At 41.6% G+C, this 22,254-nt stretch overlaps 1 protein-coding gene across 1 annotated transcript in view; it reads left to right on the forward strand.

Annotated features, from left to right (window-relative positions):
* Nucleotides 1-22,254, forward strand: part of PRTG (protogenin) — a 118,668-nt gene that overhangs the window by 49,956 nt on the left and 46,458 nt on the right. Inside the window, exons 3-10 of the mRNA XM_032791950.2 lie at nucleotides 4,167-4,311; nucleotides 5,743-5,876; nucleotides 6,271-6,408; nucleotides 7,579-7,737; nucleotides 8,340-8,499; nucleotides 9,286-9,533; nucleotides 12,829-12,993; nucleotides 20,673-20,978. Of these exons, the coding sequence (XP_032647841.1) occupies nucleotides 4,167-4,311; nucleotides 5,743-5,876; nucleotides 6,271-6,408; nucleotides 7,579-7,737; nucleotides 8,340-8,499; nucleotides 9,286-9,533; nucleotides 12,829-12,993; nucleotides 20,673-20,978 (1,455 nt within the window). The remainder of the gene's footprint in view (nucleotides 1-4,166; nucleotides 4,312-5,742; nucleotides 5,877-6,270; nucleotides 6,409-7,578; nucleotides 7,738-8,339; nucleotides 8,500-9,285; nucleotides 9,534-12,828; nucleotides 12,994-20,672; nucleotides 20,979-22,254) is intronic.

Genomic DNA, 22,254 nt, shown 5'->3' on the forward strand with positions numbered 1-22,254 from the left:
TTTGTTACACATAGTGCCTTCAGTACGTAGACCAGTGATCCTGTGAATGCAAATTAAAATAAGACCTATCTGTTCCATTTGAAAATCTTCAGTTAAGAGTGTTTCTTAGTGTCCACAGAATGTTCTACTCAGGTTACCCACATATTGTGCACGCTGCCACTATTGAAGTGGGAAAGAGGAAGGGAAGAGGAGAGGCAAGTTTGGATGTCTTTTTCATATCTGCTCTGAGATAGAATTCTACTTGAGCAAGGAAGATCCAGAAAGTACTGATTTACTGAGGTGGACAAATTTATATGTTTGCACGTAGTGTTGTACCCGACTAGAGCTCAGTCTTTTATTTTCTATGAATATGAACTTCTAGGAAATCCATATTTCCTAGAGAGAGGAGTTAATTGTGACTGTAGGCTTTGGTCATGAACCTTGGTAAACAATGAAGAGGATAGGTCACTGATTCAGAGCAATCTGGATTGCTTGGTAAACTGGGCATAAATGAACAATATGCATTTTAATATGGCTAAATGTAAATGAATACAACTAGTAGGGTGACCAGATGTCCTGATTTTATAGGGACAGTCCCGCTAGTTGGGGCATTTTTTTTTAATATGAGCTCCTGTTTCCTCCCACCCCTGTCACGATTTTTCACGCTTGCTATCTGGTCACCCTAACATCTAGGAACAATGAATGTAGTCCATGTTTACATGAGGGGCATCTCTGTCCTGTGAAGCAGTGACTCTGACAAAGATTTGCGGGTTGTGGTGGATAATCAGCAAAACATGACCTCCCAAACATGTGGCCAAAAGGGCTAATGCAATCCTGGCATGCAGAAACAGGAATCTTAAGTAGTAGTAAAGGGATATTTTACCATTATGTTTAGCACTGGTATGACCACTGATGGAATACTGTGTCCAGTTCTGGAGTCCACAACTCAAGGATGTTTATAAATAGGAGAGTGTTCATAGAAGAGCCAAAAGAATGATCAAAGGATTAGGAAACATTCCTGATAGAGATAAATTCAAGGAGCTGAATCTATTTAGCTTACCAAAGAGAAGGTTAAGGGGTGATTTGATTACAGCTTATAAGTATCCACACATTCTAGTATGGTTTATCTACGTTTAATAATAGGCTTCTCAATCTAGCAGAGAAAGGAATCCAATGGAAGTTGGAGCTAGACAAATTCTGACTGGAAATAAGGTGTAAAATTTTAATAATGAGGGTAATTAACCTTGGGAACAATTTAGCAAGGGCTGTGGTGAATTCTCTGTCACCGGCCACTTTTAAATCAAGATTAGATGTTTTTCTAAGAGATCTGCTCTAGGAATTATTTTGGGGAAGGTCGATGGCCTGTGTGATACAGGAGGACAGACTAGATGATTGCAGTGGTCCCGTCTCGCCTGTGAATCTATGAATCTTTCGTTGTTACCATTGTTGTCAACAGATGATACTAAGATGATGGTTTAGACATCACCTTTGAGTGTTTTAGTTTGCAGTTTTTCTTTCTCATTTTCTTTCTCTTTCTGATTTTAAAAGATTTGTGACTGAATATAACTTTCGTGAGCCATGCAGCGTATTACACAAAGAATGAATGAAACAACTAAAAACAGCAGGGAACAATATACTTGGGGAAATTTTGACATTGGGAGAATTATGTTCTTTGTCTGATAAGGGCAAGTATTTAGCAGATTATTGGAAGATGTGCCTATACAGTAAAACCCTCAGAGTTAAAGAGCTGTGAGGCAGAAGTGCTGAGCCCTGGTACTCCCAAGGGTCAGAAGTGCCAACTCCCTCCATTCCTCTGTGGCTGAAGCCCTGAGCCCCACGGCTGAAGCCCCTAGGCAGTACAGTATTTGCTGTTGTATTTTTGTGAAAATATTGTCTCCCCTCCTCTTCCAGTTCCACATGGTGTCCGGTTGACCGGTAAGTCTGTAACTTTGGTGTTTGTATCTCCGAGGTTCTGTTGTACATACAGAAGGCCATAAAGCTCTGTTTCTACAAGTTGCTGCTCATAATACCTTTCCGTATATTTCAGATTCAGGAGCAGTTCTAGCAATTCCTAAGGCTGGTCTACACTTAAAATGTAGGTCAATGTAGATACGTTGCTCCGGGCTGTGAAAATTCACACCTCCGAGCGACGTAGCTATGCCAATCTAACCCCAGTGTAGATGCAGCTAAGTCAGCAGAAAAATGCTCGTGACAACCGAGCTACTGCTGCTCAAGGAGGTGATGTACTTACAGCAATGGAAAAACCCTTTCAGTTAGTATAGGCTGCATCCACATTATGCGTTTATGCCAGCATAATTACAGTGCGATAGCTATGCCATTATAATTCCATAGGTCTTAAAAGTTAAGTCAACATAAGCAATAGCATTGAGGGACATGAAATTCACACCTCTGGGTGCTGTGGCTTGTACTGTCCTACCTCCCCAATGTAGACACAGTAAGGCTGATGGAAGAATGCTGCCTCTGACTTCGCTACCCGACACTAGGGGAATGTAAACATGGCCCAGTGCATGATCTTTAGCTTATACTTCTGCCTGATTCTCTGTTATCCTGCATCTTGTGTACTCATTTACACCAATGGTAAGTGAATGTAAAATGCTACCATTTTGATTTGGCTCACTTTGCACGGGTGTAAATGACTCCACAAGGTGCAGAGTGACAGAAAATCAAGATCTTAGCACTTGTCTAAATACAAAAGTTAAAATGCTTAACTATATAGAGTGCTACAACCCACCTAGTGTGGATGTAATTATGTAGGTATAGCTTATTTCCACACAGGAAGAGGAATAAGCTATACTGGTTATAAGGCATCTTTATACTGGCATAATTGCACCCACAGCAAAGCAGCAAAACTTTATCAGTAAAAATAAAATCTCACCCCTCACCAAAGTATTTACACTTCCACAAAACTGTGGCCGTGTCTACGCTATGGGGACTATAACGGTGTAGTTACAGTGACATAACTATGCTGATATAACCCCACGGTGCAGATGCAGCCTATAAAAAGTGAAGAGTTTTTTCCATTGCTGTGACACCACCTTCCTAAGGTTCGTGGAAGCATTCTTCCCTAAAGAGCTGATTGTTATGTTAATTGTGCCATGAATATCAGTAGGTAGAACATACAGTGTTGTTGTAGCCGGGTTGGTTCCAGGATATTAGAGAGTCTGGGTGAGTGATGTAATATCTTTATTGGATCAACCTCTTTTGGTGAGAGAGACAAGCTTTCGAGCTTACATGGGGCTCTTCTTCAGGTCTAGAACAATTGATTAGAGCTTTGTTCTCCTTCTCCTCCCTTCACCCCCCGTCCTTTGTTTCCTGAGCAAGGGAGTCAAACAGTTAAATGGAAGGTGTTTTCTGCTGTGTAAAGTGTTTTATTTTTGTTATAACTCCCTTAAACTAAACAGATAAAACTTTGTACTGAGAGGTCCTGGGTGTCAGTGGCTACACCACAGATAATGTGTCCCAGACAGTTGAGATGAAAGTACTACTATGTGTTCGCCATCCTTTCCAGTACACTATACTTTGTTTTCTCATCAAAGACAAACTTGTACAGGTGTCTTTTCTGGAACTGAGGAAGGATAGTAATTAGTTATTATAAAGTTAGGACCAAAACTTAACTGGCAGGGGCCCAGTTTAGTTGTGCAAAGCTCCCATTGTAATGAATGAGAGTTTACCCAGAATCGGGGTAGTAGGATCAGGCTCCAGATTGGAGTTCTTTTGTACACATACAGTTGTATTGATTTAATGAGAGGTCTGTTCTTTAGTTAAACCAGAGCCCGTTTTTGTATAGATAGACTTAATTTGGTTTTATTTATATATATATATATATATATATATATATATATATAATTTTTTTTTTTTAACAGGATTAGCTAACCCAAAATAAGCCACTCTTAGATCGTATTATGTGGGTCCAGAGGCAAACATGCACTGGTTGAATGAAGTTTGTCTAAAAGCGCACCCTCAGTTAAAACAATACAAGCCTAGAAGATGCTTGCTTTTTTAATGTAGGGAAGTAGACCATTCTGGGTAATTTTTATGCAAATTAATCTGCAAATACATTTCTTGTGTAATCTGATGTTTAACTTCACTGGATTCTAGTATGGTTTATTTGTTTCTAACTTACTTTTCTTCAGTATTTTAATTTTTAATTTTTTATTTTTTTTTAGCCATTTCTGCATTTGAAGTCCAACCACTTTCAGTTGAGGTCCAAGAAGGTGGAGTGGCTCGGTTTGCTTGTAAAATAACAGCAAACCCTCCTGCCGTAATCACATGGGAAGTGAATCGAACAACCTTACCTCTAGCCTTGGACAGGTATGTAGATTTTTACATTTTGGAATATTTACTCTGTGTTTGAGTCTGTCATTCTTAAAACCACTGTATGAATGGAGAATCTTAACCTTTAAATGCCGATATTGATAATGAAGCACTAACTGCACTATACTCCAGATGTTAGCATCTCAGAATCATTAACAACCAGAATAATAATATATGTCTGACATCGAAACTGGCATTGCAGTCCAGAATAATTCACTTTCAGAATAATAAATAAATCCTGGCACCACTTATTCATGTGAGTAACTTTCATATAAGAAAGTAGTCCCACTGAAGTCAATAAGGCTACTTATTTCTATAAAGTTACTCATATGAATAAGTATCGCAGAACTCAGGCCTTATTTAATCATTTTCTCAGAAGATGTCAGCAAAGGAATAGAAAACCCACTTATGTTTATTTTTAAGGATTTTTTAAAAAAAAGTTTCTAGATACTCACTGGACCATTAATTAAAGTATTAGGAGATTATGAGAAGTAGAATCATCAGGAAATTGCTGCCTTGTGCTACTGGCTGTAGAATGAAAGAGTAAAGTAAAAGGGCGATGTGTAGTGATGGGATGCTGTGCAAGGGGGTTTGGCTGCTGGGGCAATTTCAACTGAGGAATTTTTCACTAGTGGTATGTCTGAGGTCTGCTGTGAGAAAGCTAGCATTGGGCATACTTTTTCCCTACAGGTGTGATAAAGGATTATGGTATCTGGGTAAATTTCGGTTGGAACACTTAATACTATGAAATTCCTTCTCAGCAGAGTTTTTCCTTTGACCTGATCATCACTTAACAAACAGCATGCCCCCTGCTACATTTTTCTTGGTCCCCCTACCCCTTTCTTTGCAGCATGACCCTCCCCATCTCCTCTTCCCCCTCACCCCCCCTGCAAACTTTCTACTTCACCACATAACTCGGGTTGGCTGTGTTCATTCTTCCCTGGTTGCAACAGAGAGAGAAAAAAGAAAAAAGTTGGAAGCATGGATACAATTACAGGCAGCATGTGGTGTGTTTCTCTAGATATCAGATACGCACTTGAACTGGAAACCACCACCACTACCACTGAAAACCAGTCAATGTTTTTGGAAATATTTGACTATGAATCCTCAGACCCACCAATCTGAGAGTAATAGGCTGACTAATGAGGGGTTTGGTATCTAAGGGTGCAGATCAATGTTTACAGGTAAATTCCTATGCTTTCATCAGTGGGGGGTGGAGCATGGAGTGGATTTCCCTGATAGATCCTTGAAGGTAAGGAATACAGAGATGTGAGTCACGTGTTTAGAGTATTTTTGTGAGGTTCCTGCCAGCCATTTTCAGATTGATGTGGTTGCTCTCAGATAATCAAGTCAGTAAATCGTGGTCTGTGTTCTTTTCCACAATAAATAGAATATTCCTAAATATAATGTATTTTGTTTTCTTGAAAGGATAACTGCTCTACCAACGGGAGTTCTGCAGATCTATAGTGTTGAAAAGAGGGATGCTGGGAATTATCGATGTGTTGCTACAACTGTAGCCAATAGACGGAAAAGTGTTGAGGCAGCACTTAGTGTTATTCCAGGTATACAGAATATATCCTTTCATTTAACATCTTCCCCATATTTGATAGCCTTGTCCTTAATATAATCTACAAAATAGAAATGTGCATGCAGTATTCATGCTCTAACTGTTCTTGATGCATTTATTTTGAAAATGATGCATTAGCTGTGAAAGTATCAGCTCTTTTCCCCCACAAATTCTCCCCCTCACCTTTCTCTTGTTGTTTCCTTAATGCACGTTATCCGCAACATCACAATTAAACAACATGTTTCTGTTGTAATTTTAACTTTAGGAGTGACTTTTAAGCTACCTCTTTTTTAACATATAGTTACAATGTTTTATTTCTTGATTGATTGGATTTTCGTATGATCCTTTGGATTAGAGTTTAATCCTGTCATCATTTTTGGTTTTAAAAGCCTTAGACTTGAAGCCATTCCAGAAGCCAGCCATTATAGCTGGTCCTCAGAACATTACAGCATCTCTTCATCAGACTGTCATCCTGGAGTGTGTTGCCACAGGGAATCCAAAGCCGATCATCTCATGGAGCCGTTTAGGTAGGTGTTAAAATTTCAGCAATTAGGTTATTATTTGGGTTTGTATATGCCATGGATTAGTGGCAAAGGTTGGGATGAGTGAAATAAATGAAAAGGATTTGGCACAGTCTTTCCGCAAAGTTGTAAATAAGCCTTCAGGTGTTTTCTAGCACTTAGGATTTACATGTCGTCTTCTGTCAATTCTGCACTGCCCCCGGTATGATATTGACAAGGTGGCGCATGGGATGACCTTTGGGGACTTTGTGACTAGAGTAGACTCAGTGGTGGAGTCAGATTTGAGTGGTTATGTACCACAAAACAAACGGTCCTGAAAGTTCTTCCCCTCACCTTTCTCCTAGAAATACACAAATAGGGTTTGGAATTCAAGTCACATTAAGCCTTAATCTGCCCCTAAGTAGAATGAGTGAGAAGAAGAGGATGTGGGTGGGAGGAGGGGGAGAAGGGAATTTTGCTGTAACTAATATTGACAAGCAAGTTTCACTCTTCTACAAGAATGTTTTATTTCTTCCCTCCACACACATGCCTAATGGCCTTTACCAATAAATAGGAAATATAGGGCTGTGTTGATAGAAGACCTGGTTTACAAATTAACAAAAATGTTGCTTCTGTATTTCCCATCTTCTAAGGGTGAGACAGATAAATAGAGATGTGTCTGAATGAGCCTGGAGATACGCAGAAAAACAAATAAGGAAACATGAAACATGACGGTTAATTTAACAGGATTTCTGCATAGTGTCTGCTGGGAGGCTTATAGAAAATATGTGATCACTCCCAATATAACCTACCAGTAGCTGAACTCTATCTCTCTGTGAAAAGCAGGTGGACATTACCTAGGTTGAATTCAGTCCCAGCCCAGGGCAGGAAGTAAAAAATGCCAAAGGACAGGTTGTAAAAATGTGCCCAGTAGATTGCATGAGATACTGGCATTGAATTCAGCTAACAGGCAAAACCTCAAATATATGCTAGAGCGGATTATGCATGATGTCCAGCTAATAGCAATGTACATCCACAGGCAAACCAAATAACAAACAGAAACCTATATAAGCTCATCTATCTATTCCCTCTTTTGAGCATTGGATATTGTCCTAGGCTTTTGACCATATAGCCTGTAGATTAGATTAAATACTCACTGTGGAGCAACGTTGTAAAATAACTTTTCCTCTCAAATAGACCACAAGTCCATTGATGTCTTCAATACCCGTGTACTCGGAAATGGGAACCTCATGATCTCTGATGTAAAAGTGCAGCATGCTGGAGTTTATGTCTGTCGAGCAACTATTCCAGGCACACGGAACTTCACAGTTGCAATGGCAACTCTCACTGTGTTAGGTGAGCTTGCTTTGAATTCCACAGTGTGCCAGAACAACCTGCTACTGTGTGAAATTTTGTTCTGTACTTGATACTTTAGGCCAAATTTTACCCTCTTGTTATACCCATATAGCTGTATTGATTGCAGTAAGGTCACACGGGTGAAAGGCAGTTACTAGATGTGTGGGTGCAATATACTGGTAACTTAAGAATTGTATGGCAGCTTGCTTGCTCTTAAAGACAATCAGATGTAATGGAGTTTTTCCACGTTTGCTACTGAAAGATTAATTTTTCTAACAGGAAAAAAAATCTGACAATGTGTATAAATATATGTAACTCGTGAGTGCTTCATGATCAGCATTTTATACATTGAACTTAATATGATTCATTATATGCACTCATACATGAACTAATATGAAAGTCTTTACTTTCATATGTTACACTTCACACATACAACTTAAAAAAAAAAAGGCATGCTTTATGTGTATATGAAACACGTGTGGTTTTCACATGGAGATGTCCACAAGTACTTCACTTGGCCTGAGTAGTGCTGCCTCTTCTCTTGGTGTTATCCACGCTTAGATTTGTTATATTTTTTATTTTTGCTTATTATTTACCTGTAGCACCACCTTCATTTGTGGAATGGCCGGAAAGTTTAACAAGGCCCAGAGCTGGTACTGCCCGTTTTGCGTGTCAGGCAGAAGGAATTCCAGCACCCAAAATGTCATGGTTGAAAAATGGAAGAAAGATACACTCCAATGGTAGAATTAAAATGTACAACAGGTGAGATTACCATTATATTATAATTAATGTCGTGAAATATACAGTAGTTATAAATTGTTGCTATACAAGAGAGAACAGAGTTTTTTCAAGTAAGTGAATTACAGCTTTCTCAAGTTCATTCAATGTTTGGTTTTATTTCCAAATACTTTAATTTGTCTTTTGATGACAGTAGGCAACTACTTCTTGGTAAAAAAATAAACACAAATTAGTTTACACATAAATACCACAGCTAAAACCTTCTGTGATAAAGGTCCAGATTCCTGATCTCTGCTATGCCCATGTAAAACTAGAATCATTTCATTGACTTCAGTGGAGTTACTCCAGATTTATATTGGTGTAGCAGAAATCAGAATCTGGCCCATAGTTTGAGCTCCTATTTCATTAACTTAGAGTGAAAAACTCTTATTTAAAAAAATAAATAAAAACAATTAAAGGTAAAAAATACTATCAATTACAAAACAGAAAGTACAAGGTTACTAAAGAAGTATTTTAGAAATAAAGTGAGCTTGTGAAGATTTTTTTCCCCTTTCTTTTTAATTTCCCTGACTTTGTAGAACACTAGCCTTGCAAGTCTGGATGCTGGCATGGAAGTTTTTTAAGAGCTCCAGAAGAGGCTAATTTCTATGACTAAATATGAATTTATGTTGAGAAAAAATTAATACAAAATGGAGTGTGAGATATTTAGAGTAGATTCCTGGAGCAGGGGCAAGAGTCAAGTTGTGGCTTGCATTACATTGAGCTAAGTTATTGTTAGACATGATTTTTTCTTTTTCTTTTTTAATTCAGTAAATTGGTGATTAACCAGATCATTCCTGAAGATGATGCCATTTATCAGTGCATGGCTGAAAATAGCCAGGGGTCTATCCTGTCCCGTGCCAGATTGACTGTAGTTATGTCAGAAGACAGACCCAGTGCTCCTTGTAACGTCCATGCTGAAACCATGTCAAGTTCAGCAATTCTGCTAGCTTGGGAGAGGCCGCTCTATAATTCAGACAAAGTGATTGCATATTCAGTGCACTACATGAAAGCAGAAGGTAAGCAGTGTCAGTCTGAAGTCGATTGTGTAATATTTGTTACAGTCTCATGCATCCAGGGCTTTCTGCAGTGGTTCATCATAGGAAGAGTCTGCCAATAACAAAGATCGCATAAGCTAATTTTAGGAATAAATCACACCCTCCCACATAAAAGCCCACAGGACAGCCAGGTTAAGATGGTAAACTCTGCATGCTTGACCCTACAAAGCTTCTGCCAGATCATTTCAGTCATGGGGTTGGGTACATGGCTTACCTCTCCACCTTCTGGATGAAGAATATGGCCTTCATGGCGGGCAGGAGCACTGGTAGAGCAGCCCAGTGCCTCCATGTTACTCTTTGGATTTTCATCTCCCATGGAAACAGGAGCCTCTGCCAATTTTCCCTCCCACATGTATGCTAGGCTAGGGAGTATACACCACAGAAGTAGGTTTCATGTAAGGCTTGTCTATATGAACACTGGGGTGTAAATCTGCCTCATGCTAGCTTGCTGCACACTAATGGCATGTCAGCACTGCAGCAGTGGAGCTGTACCAGTACAGCTGTGCTGCTGTAGGGCATGTGGTGAACACGCTCTTGCTAATGGGGGAGAGCTCTCCTGTCAGCATAAAAAACCCACCCCCGCGAACAGCATAAGCTATGTCGGCGGAAGAAGCTCTCCTGCCAACATAGCACTGTGCACACTAGCACTTACATCAGTGTAATTTATGTTGCTCAGGGGGTAGAATATATACCCCCGAATGACATAAGTTTTGCTGACATAGGCAGTAGTGTAGACATAGCCTAAGTGTCTGTGTGGACCACGCTGCTGCATGGTAAAAGTTCCCTGGTGCACTTGATCAACTGGGAGTAGATCAAAGCACATTACAGAACTTTCAGTGGGTGGGAGCAGGGTCCACCCGAATACTTACTGCTTGTAAGGCTAGTGCAAGGTACATTTACATCCCACCTTGCCATGAGCTAAGTGTTCATATAGACAAGCCCTAAGATAATTCTGGCCCCATGGTTTCACAGGGAGTAGCTTTTCCCCAGATTCATCTCTCCACTGCGGATCCCCAAACCCATGGAGTTTGTGCAAAACGGCTTCTATAGGGGCTAGACTGAGAGTGGGACAGCTAATGACCAGTTCACTCTATTCCCTTCCCTTTGATAGAATTTTACCCACAGGTGTGGGTTTTCCTCTCCTTTCATCCCCTCCTTGACTAAAGTGGAGATATGTCAGAATCATAGAAGATTAGGATTGGAAGGGACCTCAGGAGGTCATCTAGTCCAACCCCCTGCTCAAAGCAGGACCAGCCCCAACTAAATCATCCCAGACCCAGACCGACCCAGTGCTCCTCGTAATATCCATGCTGAAACGATGTCAAGTTCAGCAATCCTGCAGCCAGTATCAAAATTCAGATTTTAAAATTTGCTGAAATAACTCATTATTTATTCGCAGGATCGGGGCACTAGCGTATAAACTCTTTGCAGCTCTGAGAACATTGGAGCCTCTGGGCTTTACTAATGTAAAATAATTAGTAATCACGTGAAACCACTTTAATATCCTTCTGTTTTCTGTTGCTATGTTTGCTCAAATTGTATGTTGTATGTACTGTCATAAAAATCCCATAGGAAAATATTTCATACTTACATGCAATATAATGCATACCATCTTTTTATCTTAATTTTTTTTCCTGTATTTATGTAGGTGTGGGTTTTTAAGCTTTCCTTATTTAGCAGAAGGATGGAATTTCACGTTAATGGTTAGTGTAAAAGTAAGCAAGTCATCCAGTCCTAAAATATTCAAATGAAACAATGTTTCCAGATGGAGCTATCCTAAATTAGACACATCATCAGGATCTTATAAACGCTAGTTTAAATGTAAAGTAATATTTTATAATGCACTTAATCATATGCAGTTCGAAAGATTTTCCTCTTCATGTTCACAACATTGTAGGTGGTTAAAAACAAAAGATCCCTCAATTTGTCGTTTAATTCCACAACAAGTCTAGCATTTATAAAACGCACTCTCAAAACTACCTCAACCCGCTTTTGCCCCCAAAGAGGCTAGTGTTTAATAAAGTTGGCTGAAGAAACTAACAGGTGTGTTTTTTGTATTTTTTTTAAAGCAGAATATTTTACATTCAAATCAGGGGTCACGGTAGCAAGACGAATAAGAGTCTGATGAGAATGCATGTTGGAGTGTGTTAATTCCTTGTTAGTGATTTAGAAAAAGTACAAAGGGGATACTGATTGTGGTGGAAGGCAAGCCTTGTTCTCTTTTATGGCTGTTTCATTAGGACCTCCACATGAGGCCTAGCAATCCATTCAATGAAAGAACAAGTCCTTTTAATTTGAGCTCAAGGATCTTGTTTAGCAGGTCAGAAATCGTTCCATGCAATTCCTAATTAACAAGTCATTAACTAGTCTGTTATGAGATGGTCCTAATCTTGTCTAATTAAATGCTATCAAGTTAATTCAGAAATGTGGGAAAACTTAATGGTGGAATTTGCCTTTCGTTTTGTTTATAAATTCAATTGTGAAGAGGAGGGGCTGGCTCTTACAGAGTTTTGATTAAGTTGACATGTATTTGGTGTGAACTGTTTGTTAAGCACAGCAGCTTTCACCAAACCTATTCCATTTTGCAGCTTCTCTGTATAGGAATAAAGCCCAACAAAGACAAGGCCTGCTCTATACATTGCTATGCATATTTTAATATGAATTGCTGGGAATTTTTTTACAGCTCATTAAGGAGCAAAACATTTTTGAAGTTCATTCTGTACCAATCCTGTTGTCTTCTTTCTGAATTAAAGAAAAACCCATGTCAATCAAATTTAATAGAATTCCCAGGGCTAAAATGAGATCCTTTGCAGAATGACTTCTTTCTGTTTGTTTTGTTTTTTTAAGTAGAATGGAACCTCACATTCCTCAGCCTAATATATGAAGGCTCTGTAAATAGATTTTGGAAAAACACACTGGTTCTAAACAAGTAGAATTAAAGATTAGCTACAAATGATAAAGTTATTAGAGCTCGTCTGTTGTGTTACTGTACATTGGGCACAGTTTGTTGTGACTACTTCATGAAAGGATTTCGGAATAGATTAATGCTATACAGCAACTTTTATTCAGGAAAAATCCTGAACCACAGTAATTTATAGCAAGACAGTTACTTCCATTCACAAAAGAACTACATAGCAGGATTTTTATTTTTAAACAACCTTTAACTTGCATGACCACCATCCTGGCAGTAATGGATCATCTTGTGTTAAGAGACTGACAGCAATTTTTGTTTCTGTTAACTCTTGTTTTATTCTAGGTTTAAATAATGAAGAGTATCAAGTGGTTATTGGAAATGACACAACTCATTACATTATTGATGACTTGGAACCAGCCAGCAATTACACCTTTTATATTGTGGCCTACATGCCCATGGGAGCCAGTCAGATGTCAGATCACGTGACTCAGCACACCCTTGAAGATGGTAAGTCAAATAAATATTGTAGAGCAAAATATGCATACTTATTTATTTATTTAAAACAGATGTACAATCCTATGCTGCTGACATCATTGGGAGTTTTGGGTACGGACAGAATTGAACTGGCCACTGAAATGAATGAGGATAAAAAACATGCTGTATTACAAAGGGTATATGTATTTTATGCTGAAAGAATATCCCTCTTCAAGTGCTGGTCCCCATCTGTATTCCACTGTGGGTTCACATGCGTTCAAGTCTGGAGAATGCTTGCAGGTAGTGTCTGTTGGTCTGCACTTGTGCCCCTGCTCTCCTACTGCTCTTCACTGAGGGTATAAGGGGCGGGGTGGGGTGGCCTCTCCAGTTCCTTCTTTCTGCTGCATGAGCCGAGTTGGAATCCTCATGTCTTTTCACTTTTTCCTGTACATGTATTCAAAGTTATAAATTCTTCTTAGTTAGTGTTAGAATTCACAATGAGGAAGTGTGCTGGAAGAGCAGGAGGGGACTTAGATTATGCTGAGGATACTGGGCTTAAAAAACCTTTCCTCATCTCCTCCCCTGCTTTTTGGTCAGAAGTGACCACCAGAGCTGCCCCAAAGAAGCAGATATCTCCACTAACTGCAGTATCTGCCACTCTTTTCCCAGCAGAACATGACAGGCACAAGAGCTTTGGCTTTTAAAGCACCTTATGGAGCCCTTAATGAGGCCCTAGTCAGACCCAGGTTGGGCAGATTACCCTGTACATTGGCCAGAGTCAGCAAGGAGGGCACCACTGGTAGTATGTCTGACTCCAGAGTGCAGAGGGGAGGAAACCTGTGGCTGGGTCCCCTAATGAGAGTAGGGAGCACTCTCGCAAACAAAACCGGATCCCCTCCTTGGCCCTCTAAGAGAAGAAATCCTTCACCGACCCTGTACAAGTCAGGTGAGCCTTCAATCCAAAGCCATTAGGAGTTAGGCCCATCTACCTACATGAGCATGTTCAAAAGACTCATAGGAGCAAGACTCCTTCAGCACCAGCCTCTGCATCATCTTCAACACTGATTGCGGTGCCACCTAAAAATAAATGCTGGGTCCCGAAGGACTGGGAACTGCCGGTACTGTCAAAACCTACAAGGTCGGAGACTCATTCAGCACTATGGCCCCTTAAGGAATCACTGTCTACACCTACTGTGGTGGTATGGAGTGAAAAGATGCAACCTCTGAAGGTGCTGGTGACTTATACCTCCCCAGAGAATATCTTTGTCCTCCCGGACCCAACATTTCCCTTGTTATTGGTACCAATACTAACCAGGGAGACACAAACACCTGCAGGAATCCAGGATTTTGGAAGAAATCTATCCTCTGTTCCATCCATTAGTCACAGTTTTCTCCCAACAGAACCAACAGCACAGCCAATGGACCCAGATCTAACCTTTGCATCTCTAGGAGAGTCAGATGGACTGGTGGAAGCAGCTTCCCTTCCACCCAGGCAATTCAGCCCAGACAGAGGATTCAGAATCTCCTGGAACCTGCTTTGGCCAATATAGATAGGAAATGTGTGGCTGGATCCAATGCCTTGGGAACCATCCCAGCCTGCTGTTGACCCCTCCTACTGGCTTGCTTGGGACCCTTGGAACCATTACACTCATTACCTGGAATCTGTCCACTCCAACAGGGAGTCTTACCACCCCTTTCCTTTAAGGGGCCAGGCTGAACTCACGGAAGAAGGGGAATACAAGCTGGTGCCATTGGTTCTGATGAAGCGGTCGCTTGAGCCTGTCTCCTCCTGCTGATCACAGGCAGTTCCAGGAGGTCTTACACAGGCTGGTGGAAGAGCTTAAAAACTTCTTGGGGGAGGTGCAGGACACTCAACATAAGCTCCTAGATATCCTGTAGCCTATGGAGTCCAGGCAGGCTGCATTCCCAGTAAATGAAGCCATACTAGAACAGGCAAGGGATGTATGGCACAAACTAGCTATCTATGTCCCTACCCTGTCAAGGCTGATTCCCCCCTCTGGCAGTTTGAGTGCAGAAGGTGGGGGTCCACAAGGATTCTAAAAATTAGCACTGGCCACTCCAGGCTTGTATTTAACTCCCAAGGTTACAGCTTTTCTCTGACCTTGGATGGGTACATGCTGCCACCACTGAAGTGCAAAAAAACCCCTTTGAGAACCCAGGAAGGCACACTTGGGAATTCCTTCCTGTGGGGTGCCCTCAAAGCCCCCCTTCCCCAATGGAAGAGCTAAAAAAGAAAACAAAGGAAATCATCTGTTGCTACCAGCTAATTAAACAACATGTGCACAGACCTCTTAGGACACACAAATCCAATCCTGTTCTTAAAAAAAGGTAAAATTTTTACTAAAAATAAAAAGAAAGAAAATACATTTGGAATTTAGGCTTTTTGCTAGATTAAAAAAAAACAGTTACAAGGATTAAGTGTAAAGATAGCTCTCTTGAGGTCCAGCTTAAAGGTTACAAGCAAAACAAAAGCACCTGGGGTTAGCACAGAGGAGTCCACAAGCCATAAAGAAATATAAGAGAGAAACCTAATCATGTCTTCCTAGACATTTCCTGATCTACTTACATTTCTGGAGTTTCAAATGAGAAGTTTTCTAGGTATGATCTGGTGATTTTTTTCATACTGTTTTACAGCATGGTTCCAGCCCTGTCTCTACTCTCCAGGAGAACAGCACAGACAGACAGAGGAAGTTTTTTCCCAATTTTAAAAAGTTCTAGCCTTCTCATTGGCTCTTTTGGTCAGGTGCCCACTCCTTCCCTTTTCCCTATGGACTTTTTAACCCTTTACAAGTAAAGCAAGTAGAGAACAGCTACTAACAGGAATTTTATAAATAACTGGCTTGCTGGGTGGCCATAAAATGGAGCTTCCCCTCTCTTCATTTATCACAAGGGCAGAGAAGCGGTACTTTGTCCTAGCTAAGGGAGTAGAGTTCTGGTTTACCCACCTTGCCCTGAACTCCTTGGTGGTCCACGCAACCACAGAAAAATCCAGGCAAACACAGCATCTAAGGGCCATCCTCTCAGATAAGGAAGCCAAGTGTGTCAACCTTATGGAGAGAATGGTGTTTACTTCTGCCAACCTCCAGTTTAGAACCTCAAAGTATCGGCAAGACAGGCTCAGTTTCAAGCCTTTGTTAATAAGGGCAGGCGAGTGTCCAGAACCCCTATACGAGCTGCAGTTGGTGTGGCTGAAATGGCATCAAGATCCAGGACAACCAGCATTTTGAAATGTTGGAAATCATGGCTACGTTCTTTGGGGTTTCCTGGGGAAGTTCAAAATACTGTTGAGAACTCGCTTTATGATGAGACAAGTCTTTTCAATGAGGAGATGGATGAGTTTTTGCACTCACTGAAAGACTCTAGGGCAACCCTCTACTTCCTGGATATATATACATCTGGCCCAAAGAGAAAATATAATAAACAGCCCTACAAACTATGATCTTTAACACAACCCTTCTATCACCAGTGTTCCTATGAGTCATCTCGCAAATAACAGAAAATGCTAAGGCCAAGATATCCTGCACCTACCATTTCAGCCACAGCTACCCATCCTCATCCTCCAACCAAGATATATTTTTGACATGATACTGCGGAGCTGTGAACCAATATTGATCCCATCTCCATATGATATCCCATTTCAGGGGATACCTAGCAAAATTTTCCCACATTTGGGTGGCAATGACAACAGGTGGGTGCTAGACATCATCCACTCTGGATGATTAAGTTTCTCTGTGCACCTCCTCCAAAACCCGTTTCCCCCTCCCTTTTTAGGGATCACTCTCACAAGGGGATCTTCCTACAAGATGTACAGTTTCTTGTTCAGTGAGGAATAAAACAGCAGATACTTCCTCAACATCAGGAGAAAAGGGTTCTATTCAACATATTTCCTAGCCCCGAGAAGAAAGGAAGCTTGAGACCTGTTCTCGACCTGCATCAATTCGACGTGTTTATTCACAAACTGAAATTTCACATGGTTACATGGGCATTAATAATACCATCCCTAGAAAAAGGCACATGGTTCATGGCTCTCAGTATGAAAGATGCATGCTTTCATGTGGCTATTCACCTCTCTCACAGATGATTGCTTGGATTTGTGATGGGCTCCCACCACTATCGCTACAGGGTACTCCAGTTTGGGCTATCTATAGCTCCCAGAGTCTTCACAAAAGTATTCTCAATAGCAGTAGCTCAGCTTAGACAAGGCAGCTCCACCATCTTCCCATATCTGGATGACTGGCTTCTGACCGGCAGGTCTCTCCTGGAAGTCTTAATGTCAGTCTTGTCACTTCTCTATCTCCAGGTTTACACAGTTTCTCAGGGATGCTAGAAGTCAACCCTATCTCTGATGCATATCATGGTATCTATAGGAATGGCACTGGATTCAATCATGGCAAGGGCGTATCTCCCCATGGAGAAATTTTGGGCCATGGATGCTCTAACAGATCTAATTATGTGCTGCCCTTGAATCTCAGTTTGGATATTCCTTACTGTTTTGTTCCATATAACATCATGTACTTATGATGATGCCATTTGTCAGACTCCACCTCTGTTGTTGGCAAGCTTGGCTCTGAACACTATATACACTGAGTGAGCACAGCATGAGTACCATAGTGACAATTCCCTCTGAGGTGAGGGCCTCTCTGACATGGTGGAAGGACCCTGGGCATGTTGTGTGGAAGTCCTTTTCTGTTCTCCACACCTAACAAGATGATAAACAAATGCCTCTCTAATAGGCTGGGGAGCCCATGTGGGCCATGACACAGCACGAGGCACGTGGATGCCTCGAGAAGCCAAAATGCAATTAAATCTTCTGGAGCTGAGAGCAGTACGAGTGGCTTGCGAAGCATTCCTACCATTCATACATTCCCAGTACATCCTGATAATCTAAGACAGCATAACCACTGTTTTTTAAATAAACAAGCAGGAAGGGCACACTCCGTCCCCTTCTGAACAGAAGCAGTCAGCTTATGGAACGGGTGCTTACAGAACCACACGTCACCCTATTGGCAGTATACCTCTCAGGAACCCAGAATTTACCGGCAGACAGCCTCAGCAGACATTTTGCCACTGATCACGAGTGGGAGTTGCATGATTCATTAGTAAATAGTATCTTCACTCAGTGGAGAACCCCCACTTGGGACCTGTTTGCATCTCAGGCAAACAGGAAGTGCAACATGTACTGCTACAGGGGAGATGAAGGTCAGTGCTCCATGGGCAGTGCTCTTCTTCCTTAAATCATTTCAGTTATGCTTTCCCTCTCATTCTGCTACTATCTCAGGGTCTATGGAAGATTTGTCTAGACAGGCCACAAGTCATCCTTGTGGCCCCCAGCTGGGCCAGGTAATTCTGGTTTCCAAGACTCCTACAAGTGTTATTCCATCCACCTATCAGTGGTTGGACCTTTCCAGATATCTTCACCCAGAACAACAATGGGTAAGGCAATTGAACCCCAATGATCTTCATCTCATGACTTGGTGTTTGTTTGGACATTGAATCTGGAACGTTCCTGTCCTGAAGCCATGCAAATCATTCTTCACAGCAGAAAAGATTCCATCAGAAAATGTTACCTCGCCTACCGAAACCATATATGCAATCATAGAATCATAGAAATGAAGGGCGGGAAGGGACCTTGAGGGGTCATCAAGTGCAGCCTCCTGCGTTGAGGCAGAACCAAGTAAACCTAGACCATCCCTGATAGCTAAGTTCCCTGTAAACTGTGCGGCTGTGCAGCATCCTATTTAGCGCTGTGTAGGCACTCAGGGAACCCTGGCGGGGAAGGAGAACTCCTTCCCTGGCTCCAACCTAGCCCGGCCCCCAGCCTGCCACAGCCATGGCAGCCCTCCAGCTCCAGCTATGCCATGGCTTGGACCTGCCGTGGGTGGTGCGCCCCTACCCCAGCCCAGCTGGGGAGATGCGGCCTGGCCCAGCCCCAGATGCGGCAGCCCGGGCCAACCCTGAACCCAGGAGGCCCAGCCCAGACCCAGCTAGGGTGGCCTGACCTGAACCCAGTCCTGGCCCGGACCTGCAGGGGCAGGAGAAGGGTGCCTATCTTGCGGCCCAGCCCCGGAGCTGCCGCACTGAGGAGAGGTATCTCTCCCCTGCAGCCCAGCTGCTGCTGTGCGGAAAGAGAACTGTGGGGAGTGCTCTCTCCCCACCGTAGCCCCAGAGCACCCTCCTGCACCCCAAACCTTTCATCCCTGGCCCCACCCCAGAACTCACACTTTGAGCTGGAGCCCTCCCTGCCACAACCCTCTGCCCCAGCCCTGCGCTTCTCATCCCTGGCTCCATCCCAGAGCCTGCACCCCCAGCCAGAGTCCTCACACCCCTGTACCCCAACCCTGTGTTCCAGTCCTGAGCCCCCACCCACACTCTGAACCCCTCAGCCCCACCTCCACCACATTAATTTTGTTATGTGTCACACATCACCTCCGTATTGGTGCACATAATAAAATTCATTCGCATATGGGTGGGAAAAATTCGAGGGAACACTGCCTGACAGGTGTCCTTAAAAACCTCCAGTGATCAAGATTCTACTCCCTCCCTTAGAAGCCTATTCCAGAGCTTAATTTCCCTTATAATAAGATGATGTTGCTAATATCTAACCTAAATCTCCCTGACTGCAGATTAAGCCCATTACTTGTGTCCTACCTTCAAGGAACATGGAGAACAGTTGATCCCCATTCTCTTTGTCACAACTCTTAACATATTTGAAGACTCTTATCATGTCCCCCTTCAGTGGTCTTTTCTCAAGACTAAACATGCCAAGTTTTTTAAACCTTTCCTCATAGGTCAGGTTTTCTAAACCTTTTATCATTTTATATCTAAACCTTTTAATCATTATTGTTGCTCTCCTCTGGATATCTCCAGAGACCGTCCAGAATAGAAGGACTACCTACTGTCTTCTTACCCTCAAGACAAAGTGCCTTTTCCCTAGCTCTCTACAGGTTCACCTGGTGGAAATTAGGCATCCAACCACAAATAGTTTTTGGATCTTTACCCATCAGGTAACAGCCAGTTACCTGATGCCTGATAGAACCTCTCTGCCAGTAAAGAACCCCTCACTGGGACAGGTACCTCTCTTATTTTATTAGTAGCAAGAGATTCACTGTTCACTCACGCAGAATCTGTATTTTAAACAAACATCTGAAATGATCAGATATGTAACCAAAACTGTAAATTCACTGCATTTTCTTTAGCTTTGAATGGAAATCCATTCCTACCTAACAGGATATTAAAAAAATGAAGAACTTTTATTCTTTGAGTGAAATGTGCTTCTTGTAAAGATCTCAGATGTTGAGAAAAGACTCTCTCCCTATTTCCTATGAACTGTGATCTATTTAACATGTACACCTTATTGCTGCAACAAAAATGTGCTCATTTTGGACCCAGATGCTGTTGCAGTCAACTCCTATTGAAATTAATAGGAGATGTAGGCACTGAGTATCTTCTAGGATCAGGTTTATTATGGTCACTATTGTATACAGAAGGTATAAATATAACCAATTTCAGGTTATTTAAAAAATAAATAAATTGGATTCACTAGACTTTCTTTGGTTGGCAGTCCAATAATATTCCAGGGAAATTTTACTGAAGGGCACAGTAATAAGACAGTTGCTTAAGGGGTTTGTGTGTGTTTGTTTAATTTTTTTTCATACATCAAGCTTTGAAAACTTTATTTCCTTTATTTTTAGTTCCTTTGAGAGCTCCTGAAATCAGTTTGACAAGTCGAAGTCCTACAGATATTCTCATCTCCTGGCTGCCGATCCCAGCCAAATACAGGCGAGGCCAAGTGGTCTCGTACCGTGTGTCTTTTCGCCTCAATGCAGAAAGCACTATCCAGGTTCTGGAGCTTCCAGGGACCACAAATGAGTATCTCCTGGGAGGCCTGAAGCCCGATAGTGTCTACTTGGTTCGTATTACTGCAGCAACGAGGATAGGCTGGGGAGAAGCCTCTCTGTGGACTTCTCACCGGACCCCCAAAGCCACAAGTGTGAAAGGTGATTTTCTTTCCCTCAAATCCCTTGGATAAAACTTCAGTGTGGGTCTGGTCCAGATCTTATTAAAAGAAAATGGAAAGACTCCAACTGACTTCGGTGTGGACCAGACCACTATTAGAAGTTCTGCGTTTTTATTTAGTGAATTTCAGATGATGATTTCCTGCCATGTTGTGAAGATTTGAAATACAGTGTTTTTCTGGATAGGGGAGAGGGTAGGTGTTGGGTGTTTTTTGAGTGCTGCAGCAGATATAGCATCTCTAGAGGTCAAGCTACTCAACCTACTGGGTGTTTCAATCAATGAATTAATTTAGATCAGTCTTGCTTTTGAGGCACAATTTGAATTATATCTAACTATATTTTAATTAATCTGTACTGTGTGGGGTCTTTTGCATGGCGTTAAAGGCAAAGAGCTGATCTGTCACTGTGATGGTCTTCTTAGTTCTTTTCATGTTTGATATTTAAAAGTTTGACATTTAATTTTAGGGGTCTTTAAGCCATATTTCTAAGCCAGAAGCAGCTCAAGCATGTTAGCATTTGGCCTCCTGAACAATGATGTTGAAGTCTCTTGCACAAATATTATTTAAAAAATGGAGTGCAAAAAATTGTGGTTGCAAATCAGGGAATTTACACATACCAGCTGTGCCTGTAGCTGCTTGAAGTGAATACATCAATATAGTCACATTTGTGCGTATATTTTTCTGCATATGCCAGTCAGTCTCATTTTTTGATCCACTAGTCCTCAATCTGACCCACAGTGTTTTACTGTAATGCAAGTCAAGCTTATTACTCAGTAATAGCACTCATGAAAGCATTAAACTTCAGCAAGAATATGATATTCAAAAACTTATAGGTTTTTGTGTAAAGGTTTATTTCTTAAATGTACGTAATGAGGCAGTAGCCTAGACCACATTTGGCATTGGGGGTTGTAATCATTTATTAAATTCTTATGCGTGGGGCAAGGGGAAGTAGGAGGTCGTTATAGAATCACAGAAATGGAGGGCTGGAAGGGACCGCAAGAGGTCTTCACAAATCCATGCTGGCTATTCCTTATAACTCTGTTATCCTCTAGGTGTTTACAAATTGATTAATAATTTGTTCTAGTATTTTTCCAGGTATTGAAGTTAGGCAGACTGTTCTAGAATTCCCTGGCTCCTCTTTGTTCACCTTTGTAAAGATAGTACTGTGTTTGCCCTTCTCCAGTCCTCTGGGACATCATCTAGATTCCATGAGGTCTTGAATATAATTGCTAACAGTTCCAAGATTCAGAGGGGTGTTA

The sequence above is a fragment of the Chelonoidis abingdonii genome, chromosome 9 (assembly GCF_003597395.2).
Source record: "Chelonoidis abingdonii isolate Lonesome George chromosome 9, CheloAbing_2.0, whole genome shotgun sequence".
NCBI classification, from domain to species: Eukaryota; Metazoa; Chordata; order Testudines; family Testudinidae; genus Chelonoidis; species Chelonoidis abingdonii.